Consider the following 9,389-nt stretch of genomic DNA (forward strand, 5'->3'; position numbering starts at 1 on the left):
CAGTCCCTCTCCAGAAGGTCTCAGGATCCACCCAGACCGATCCTTTTCCAGAAGATCTCTGGGGATCCACGCTCCAGCCCCTCTCCAGAACATCTCCCATCACCCCCGGCTCCCCCAGCCCGTCCTCCCAAAGCCCCAAATCCCCACCCCGGCGCCATTCCGGGTGCGTCCATCGCTCCGTCCCCCCGGCGCCGTTCCCGGTGTCCCCCTGGCACCATTCCCGGTGTCCCCCTGGCACCATTCCCGGTGTCCCCTTGGCACCGTTCCCGGTGTCCCCCCAGCTCTGTTCCCGGTGTCCCCTGGCATCGTTCCAGGTGTCCCCCCAGCATCGTCCCCGGTGTCCCCTTGGCACCATTCCTGGTGTCCCCCCGGTCCCATTCCCGGCGTCCCCATGGTGCCGTTCCCAGTGTCCCCCCAGTGCCGTTCCCGGCGCCATTCCCGTTGTCCCCCCCGGTGTCCCCCTGGCACCATTCCCGGTGTCCCCCCAGCTCTGTTCCTGGTGTACCCCGGCGCCGTTCTCGGCGTCCCCTTGGCATCGTTCCCGGCGTCGTTCCTGTCGTCCCCCCGGTGCCGTTCCCGGTGTGTCCATCGCTCCGTCCCCCCGGCGCCATTCCCGGCGTCGTCCCCGTCGTCCCCCCGGCGCCCATTCCCGGTTTGTCCATTGCTCCGTCCCCCCGGCGCCGTTCCGGTGATGTTCCCGCTGCCCCCCTGGCGCCGTTCCCGGTTTGTCCATCACTCCACCCCGTCCCCCGTCGCCGTCCCCGTCCCGCTCAGGGCGTGTAGGCGGGCGGCGGCTGGAACTGCTGCGCCGCCTCGTAGTCGGGCCCGTAGGAGCCTTCGGCCTCCTCCATCTCCGAGAGCAGCTCCAGCGCCTGCTCCTCCTCCTCGCTGGGGTAGTGCCGCAGCAGGTTGGCCGCCGTGGCCAGGATGGAGGCGCCGCCCGCGCCCGCCACCAGGTAGAAGCTGACGGCGAAGGTGACGAACACCTGCGAGCCGTGGTACTTCTTGTGCTGCTGCTGCTGCGCCAGGAGCAGCTCCGAGGCCCAGTAGCAGAAGCCGATCACCGTGGCGCACTGCAGCACTGCGGGAGAGGGAGAAAAATGGGTTAGATTGAGAAAAAAATGGGGAAAAATGGGGAAAAAATGGGTTAGATTGGGAGAAAATGGGTTAGATTGGGTTTGGGGTCTGGGGTCCCCAGGAGCAGCTCCGAGGCCCAGTAGCAGAAAGCCGATCACCGCGGCGCACTGCAGCACTGCGGGGAAAGGGAGAAAAAGTGGGTTAGATTGGGGGAAATGGGGAAAAAATGGTTAGATTGAGAAAAAATGGGGTTGGTTTGGGTTTGGGGTCTGGGGTCTCTGATCCCCAGTAGCAGAAGCCGATCACCGCAGCGCACTGCAGCACTGCGGGTAAACGGGGAAAAAACGGGTTAGATTGGGAGAAAATGGGAAAAAAATAGGTTAGATTGAGAAAAAATGGGGGAAAAAATGGGTTAGATTGGGAGAAATGGGGGGAAAGGGGTTAGATTGGGGAGAAAATGGGGAAAAAAATGGGTTAGATTGAGAGAAGATGGGAAAAAATTTGGTGGGATTGGGAGAAAATGGGGAAAAAATTGGGTTAGATTGAGAAAAAATGGGGAAAAATGGGTTAGATTGGGTTTGGGGTCTGGGTTCTCTGATCCCCAGTAGCAGAAGCTGATCACTGCGGCGCACTGCAGCACTGGGGGAAAGGGAGAAAAAAGTGGGTTAGATTGGGGGAAAATGGGAAAAAATGGGTTAAATTGAGAAAAAATGGGTTAGATTGGGAGAAAATGGGGAAAAAATGGGTTAGATTGAGAAAAAATGGGGAAAAAATGGGTTAGATTGGGGGAAAATGGGGAAAAAATGGGGGAAAAATGGGTTATTTTGGGTTTGGGGTATTTGGGTTTTGCTCCTGGGGTCCCCAGGAGCAGCTCCGAGGCCCAGTAGCAGAAGCCGATCACCGTGGCGCACTGCAGCACTGCAGGGAAACGGGAAAAAACAGGTTAGATTGAGAAAAAATGGGGAAAAAATGGGTTAAATTGAGAAAAAATGGGTTATTTTGGGTTTGGGGTCTGGGGTCCCCAGGAGCAGCTCCGAGGCCCAGTAGCAGAAGCCGATCACCCGCGGCGCACTGCAGCACTGCGGGAAAGGGAGAAAATGGGTTAGATTGGGGGAAAATGGGGAATAAATGGGGAAAAAATGGGTTGGTTTGGGTTTGGGGTCTGGGGTCTCTGATCCCCAGTAGCAGAAACCGATCACCGTGGCGCACTGCAGCACTGCGGGGAGAGGGAGAAAATGGGTTAGATTGGGGGGAAATGGGGAAAAAATGGGTTAGATTGGGGGAAAATGGGGAAAAAATGGGGAAAAATGGGGAAAAAATGGGTTAGATTGGGGGAAAATGGGGAAAAAATGGGTTAGATTGAGAGAAAATGGGGAAAAAATGGGTTAGATTGAGAGAAAATGGAGAAAAAATGGGTTAGATTGAGAGAAAATGGGTTGGTTTGGGTTTGGGGTCTGGGTCTCTGATCCCCAGTAGCAGAAGCCGATCACCGTGGCGCACTGCAGCACTGCGGGAAAGGGAGAAAATGGGGAAAAAATGGGTTGGATTGAGAGAAAATGGAGGGAAATGGGTTAGATTGGGAGAAAATGGGGAAAAAATGGGGAAAAAATGGGTTAGATTGATAGAAAATGGGGAAAAAATGGGGAAAAAATGAGTTATTTTGGGTTTGGGGTCTGGGGTCTCCAGGAGCAGCTCCGAGGCCCAGTAGCAGAAGCCGATCACCGCGGCGCACTGCAGCACTGCGGGGAAACGGGGGAAAATGGGAAAAAATGCGTTAGATTGGGGGGGGAAAATGGGGGGAAAATGGGTTAGATTGAGAGAAAATGGGGAAAAAATGGGGAAAAATGGGTTAGATTGGGGAGAAAATGGGGAAAAATGGAGAAAAAATGGGTTGGTTTGGGTTTGGGGTCTGGGGTCTCTGATCCCCAGTAGCAGAAGCCGATCACCGCGGCGCACTGCAGCACTGCGGGGGAAACGGGGGAAAAAGTGGGGAAAAAATGGGTTAGATTGAGAGAAAATGGGGGAAAATGGGTTCGATTGGGGGGAAAATGGGGGAAAAATGGGGAAAAAATGGGTTCGATTGGGAGAAAATGGGGGACAAATGGGAAAAAATGGGTTGGCTTGGGAGAAAATGGGGAAAAAATGGGGAAAAACATGGGGAAAAATGGGGGGAAAACTGGGGAGAAACTGGGGGCCCTTGGGGAAAAAATGGGGAGCCCCCTGGGGAGAAAATGGGGAGAAAATGGGGAGAAAATGGGGAGAAAAATGGGGAGAAAATGGGGAGAAAATGGGGAGAAAATGGGGGAGAAAATGGGGAATTCCCCTGGGATTTTGGGAATTCCCCTGGGATTTTTTTAGGGATTCCTGTGGGATTCCTTTTGGATTTTTGGAGATTTCTTTGGGATTCGCCTGGGATATTTTGGGGGATTCCCCTGGGATACTTTGGGGGATATTTTTGTGATTCCCCTGGGATATTTTCAGTGATTCCCCTGGGATATTTTTGGGATATTTTTTGGGAATTCCCCTGGGATATTTCTGTGATTCCCCTGGGATATTTTGGGATTCCCCTGGGATATTTTGAGGATTTCTCTGGGATTTCTCTGCTATTTTGGGGGATTCCCCTGGGATATTTTCAGTGATTCCCCTGGGATATTTCTGTGATTTCCCTGGGATATTTCTGTGATTCCCCTGGGATATTTTGGGGGATTTTTTGGGACTCCCCTGTGACATTTTCATGATTCCCCTGTGATATTTTTGTGATTCCCCTGGGATATTTTGGGATATTTTTTGTGATTCCCCTGGGATTTTTTTGTGATTCCCCTGGGATATTTTGGGGGGATTTTTTGGGAATTCCCCTGTGACATTTTCATGATTCCCCTGGGATATTTTTGTGATTCCCCTGGGATATTTTTGGGATATTTTTTGTGATTCCCCTGGGATTTTTTTGTGATATTTTCATGACTCCCCTGTAAACATTTTGGGGGGATTTTTTGGGACTCCCCTGTAATATTTTCATGATTCCCCTGGGATATTTCTGTGATATTTTCACGACTCCCCTGTGATATTTTTATGATATTTTCATGACTCCCCTGTGATATTTTGTGATATTTTCACGACTCCCCCGTGATATTTCTGTGATATTTTCACGATTCCCCCGTGATATTTCTGTGATATTTTCACGATTCCCCCGTGATATTTCTGTGATATTTTCACGACTCCCCTGTGATATTTCTGTGATATTTTCACGACTCCCCTGTGATATTTTTATGATATTTTCACGCCCCCGTGATATATTTTGTGATATTTTCACGACTCCCCGTGATATTTTTATGATATTTTCACGACTCCCTGTGATATATTTTGTGATATTTTCACGACTCCCCCGTGATATTTCTGTGATATTTTCACGACTCCCCCGTGATATATTTTGTGATATTTTCACGACTCCCCTGTGATATATTTTATGATATTTTCACGACTCCCCTGTGATATTTCTGTGATATTTTCACGACTCCCCCGTGATATATTTTGTGATATTTTCACGACTCCCCTGTGATATTTCTGTGATATTTTCACGACTCCCCCGTGATATATTTTGTGATAATTTCACGACTCCCCGTGATATATTTCGGTTCCGGGGCTCCCCGGGCCGCCCCCAACCTGTGAGGATGTGCGCGAAGGCGTAGCGCCGGGTGATTTTCAGCGCCGGGTGCTTGGGCCCGAAGACGTCGAGCAGGAAGGCGCCGAGGCTGCAGACGATGCCCAGGAAGCAGAAGGCGGCGATGACGCGGAGCAGCAGCACCGTCTGCGGGTTCATGCAGAAATCTGGGAGAAACCGGGAAAAACGGGGAAAAAACGGGATCAGACGGGGTAAAAAACGGGAAAAAAACGGGAAAAAAACGGGATCAGACGGAGAAAAAATGGGAAAAAAAAACGGGATCAGACGGGGAAAAAATGGGAAAAAAACGGGATCAGACGGGGAAAAAATGGGAAAAAATAGGATCAGACAGGGAAAAAAAGGGGATAAAAACGGCATCAGACGGGGAAAAAACAGGAAAAAAAAGGGGAAAAAATGGGAAAAAACGGGATAAAAACGGGATCAGATGGGGAAAAAATGGGAAAAAATAGGATCAGACAGGGAAAAAAAGGGGATAAAAACGGCATCAGACGGGGAAAAAACAGGAAAAAAAGGGGAAAAAAATGGGAAAAAACGGGATAAAAACGGGATCAGATGGGGAAAAATGGGAAAAAAATGGGAAAAAACAGGATTAGACGGGGAAAAAAAAGGGGAAAAAAACGGGGATAAAAAGGGATATAAAACGGGATCAGACGGGGAAAAAATGGGAAAAAACGGGATAAAAACGGGATCAGACGGAGAAAAAATGGGAAAAAAAGGGGAAAAAATGGGAAAAAACGGGATCAGACGGGGAAAAAATGGGAAAAAACGGGATAAAAACGGGATAAAAACGGCATCAGACAGGGAAAAAACGGGATAAAAACGGGATCAGACGGGGGAAAAAATGGGAAAAAACGGGAAAAAAACGGGATAAAAACGGGATCAGACGGGGAAAAAATGGGGAAAAAAGGGGAAAAAAGGGATAAAAACAGATCAGACAGGGAAAAAAATGGGAAAAAACAGGAAAAATCGGGATAAAAACGGGATCAGACAGGGGAAAATGGGGAAAAACGGGAAAAAAATGGGATTTTTCAGCCAGAAAATGGGATTTTTTGGTCGAAAAATGGGATTTCTCCAGCAAAAAATGGGATTTTTCGGCCAGAAAATGGGCTTTTTCCAGAAAAAGTGGGATTCTTTTGGCCAGAAAATGGGATTTTTCAGCCAAAAAAAAGGGGATTTTTTCCAGCCCAAAAATGAGACTTTTCAGCCAAAAAATGGATTTTTTTCAGTCCAAAAAAATGGGATTTTGGGGGAAAAATGGAACTTTTGAGGGTGAAAAAATAGAATTTTGGGATTTTTTGGGGGGGGGGGGGAAAGTGGGATTTTGTGGAATTTTGCAGGGAAAGTGGAATTTTTGGAGAGATTTTTGGGGGGAAAAATGGAATTTTGGGGGGGGGGAACAAACCCAAACATTCCTTCAAACGCCAACACCCGTTTGAGCCAGCCCCTCTAATTAGCACCGAGGCACTAATTAGGGGTAATTCGTTAATGAGGGATGAGTTCCTGTGCTCCCTTTGAGCCAGCCCCTCTAATTAGCACTAAGGCACTAATTAGGGGTAATTCGTTAATGAGGGATGAGTTCCTGAGCCTGAAGGGGGGGAGCAGAGCTGGAAAATGGCGCAGAGAAACGGGGAAAATCCCTGGGAATGGGGACAGGGGACAGAGGGACAGACACAGGGACAGGGGGACAGGGGGACAGAGGGACAGAGGGACACAGGGACGGACAGAGGGACAAAGGGACAGAGGGACAGGGGACAGAAAGAGGGACACGGGGACAGGGGGACAGGGGGACAGAGGGACAGGGGACAGACAGAGGGACAGGGGACAGAGGGACACAGGGACAGACAGAGGGGACAGACAGAGGGACACAGGGACAGAGGGACACAGGGACAGGGGACAGACAGAGGGACACAGGGACAGGGGACACAGGGACAGACAGAGGGACAGACAGAGGGACAGAGGGGACAGAGGGGACAGACAGAGGGACAGAGGGACAGACAGAGGGACAGAGGGACAGACAGAGGGACAGAGGGGACAGGGGACAGAGACGATGGACAGAGGGACAGGGGACGGACAGAGGGACAGAGGAGCAGAAAAGGCGCTGGAAGGGGACAGGAAAGCACAGAAGGGACAGAAGGACAGACAGACACAGCAGGGATGGAGGGGACAGACGGACAGACGGACAGCAGGACAGCAGGGACAGACGGACACACGGACAGCAGGGCAGAAGGACAGACAGACACAGCAGGGATGGAGGGGACAGCAGGACAGACGGACAGAGGGGACAGCAGGGCAGAAGGACAGAGGGACAGACAGACGGACAGCGGGGCAGAAGGACAGAGGGACAGGAGCACAGCAGGGACGGAAGGACAGAATGATGGAAGGACAGAAGGACAGCAGAGCAGCCCCAGGAAGGTCCAGCAGGGACAGACGGACAGCAGGATGGAATGATGGAAGGACAGAGGGACAGGAGCACAGGAACACAGCAGCATGGACAGACAGACGGACAGCAGGGACAGACGGACAGCAGGACGGAATGATGGAAGGACAGACGGACAGGAGCACAGCAGCACAGCGCAGCAGCCCCAGGTGGGGACAGAGAGACAGGAGCACAGACAGACAGACGGACAGAAGACAGCAGAGCAGCCCCAGGAAGGTCCAGCAGGGACAGACGGATGGAATGATGGAAGGACAGGAAACACAGCAGCACAGACAGACAGACGGACAGCAGGGACAGACGGACAGCAGGGACACACAGAGTGGAGCACAGCAGGACAGACGGACAGCGGGGACAGACGGAGTGGAGCACAGCAGGGACAGACGGACAGCGGGGACAGACGGAGTGGAGCACAGCAGGACAGACGGACAGCAGGGACACACAGAGTGGAGCACAGCAGGACAGACGGACAGCGGGGACAGACGGAGTGGAGCACAGCAGGGACAGACGGACAGCGGGGACAGACGGAGTGGAGCACAGCAGGACAGACGGACAGCAGGGACACACAGAGTGGAGCAACAGCAGGACAGACGGACAGCGCAGCAGCCCCAGGAAGGTTCAGTGGGGACAGAGGGACAGGAGCACAGACGGACAGACGGACAGAATGATGGAAAGGCAGAGGGACATCAGCACGGACGGACGGACGGAATGATGGGAGGACAGGAACAGAGCGGGACAGACAGACAGCAGGACAGAAGGATGGAAGGACAGATGGACAGCAGCACAGCAGGACAGACAGACAGCGGGAGAGAAGAATGGAAGGACAGTAGGGGCAGGAGCACAGCGGGACAGACAGACAGCGGGACAGACGGACGGACAGCCGCACAGCCAGACAGACAGGAGGACAGACGGACAGACAGCCGCACAGACAGACGGACAGGAGGACAGACGGACAGACAGCCGCACAGCAGCCAGCCGGACAGACAGACAGACAGGAGGACAGACGGACAGACGGACAGCCGCACAGCAGCCGCCGCACAGACAGACAGGAGGACAGACGGACAGACAGGAGGACAGACGGACAGACAGCAGCCGGACGGACAGACGGACAGACAGGAGGACAGACGGACAGACAGGAGGACAGGAGGACAGACAGACAGACAGGAGGACAGCCAGACGGACAGCAGCCGGACGGACAGACAGACAGACGGACAGACAGACAGGAGGACAGACGGACAGACAGCCAGCCGGACAGACAGACAGACAGGAGGCCAGATGGACAGACAGCCACACAGCAGCCAGCCGCACAGACAGACAGGAGGACAGACGGACAGACAGGAGGACAGACGGACAGACAGGAGGACAGACGGACAGACGGACAGACAGGAGGACAGACGGACAGACAGGAGGACAGACAGCAGCCGGACGGACAGACAGACAGACGGACAGACAGACAGGAGGACAGACGGACAGACAGCCAGCCGCACAGCAGCCGCCGGACAGACAGACAGACAGATGGACAGACGGACGGACAGACAGACAGCCGGACGGACAGCCAGCCGCCGGACCCCCCCGTGCCCCCCCGCGTCCCCCGCTCACCTCGCAGCAGCTCGGGCTGACGAAGCCCAGCACGTCGGCCACGCCCAGCTCCTGGCGGCCGCAGGTGCCGCCGTGCAGCCGCAGCCAGGCGGGCTCGGCCAGCGCCGTGCACAGCGCCGTCACCGCCAGCGCCCCGGGCAGCGCCGAGGCCAGGCTCCGCTCCGCCTGCTTGGGCACCGCCGCCCGCCGCGCGCCGCCCGCCGCGTACATGGCCCCGGGAACACCGGGACACCGGGACACCGGGGAGAGGGGACACCGGGACACCGGGACAACCGGAGGGAGGGGACACCGGGAACGGGACACCGGGGAGACGGGACCGGGAACTGGAGAGGGGAACGGAACCGGAGACGGGACCGGGACACCGGAGAGGGGAACGGGAACCGGAGAGGGGAACGGGAACCGGAGAGGGGATGGGAATGCGGAACGGAACAGGAGAGGGAACGGTTATGGGAACAGGAGAGGGGAACGGGAGAGAGAGGGGATGGCCGGGACACCGGAGAGGGGAACGGGAACGGGAGAGGAGAACGGGAACGGTTATGGGAACAGGAGAGGGGAGAGGGAACCGGAACCCGGACTGGGAAGGGAACGGGAATGGGAACC

General features: G+C 54.1%; 1 protein-coding gene across 2 annotated transcripts; it reads right to left on the reverse strand.

Moving 5' to 3' along the window:
* Positions 1 to 654: 654 nt before the first annotated feature.
* Positions 655 to 8,918, reverse strand: TMEM127 (transmembrane protein 127). 2 transcript variants are annotated; one of them, XM_040054410.2, is made up of 3 exons: positions 8,790 to 8,918; positions 4,738 to 4,902; positions 655 to 1,081 (listed from the first exon to the last, which is right to left on the reverse strand). In XM_040054410.2, exons 2-3 carry the CDS (start codon positions 4,892 to 4,894, stop codon positions 771 to 773), a joined length of 468 nt encoding a protein of 155 aa, XP_039910344.1. In that variant the 5' UTR covers positions 4,895 to 4,902; positions 8,790 to 8,918; the 3' UTR covers positions 655 to 770. The 2 variants fall into 2 exon arrangements, with proteins under 2 accessions (XP_039910344.1, XP_058275138.1); XM_058419155.1 differs by lacking the exon at positions 8,790 to 8,918 and adding an exon at positions 6,159 to 6,238.
* Between the last annotated feature and the right edge of the window lie 471 nt (positions 8,919 to 9,389).

The sequence above is a fragment of the Hirundo rustica genome, unplaced genomic scaffold (genome assembly GCF_015227805.2).
Source record: "Hirundo rustica isolate bHirRus1 unplaced genomic scaffold, bHirRus1.pri.v3 unplaced_BUSCO_349414at7742, whole genome shotgun sequence".
NCBI classification, from domain to species: Eukaryota; Metazoa; Chordata; class Aves; order Passeriformes; family Hirundinidae; genus Hirundo; species Hirundo rustica.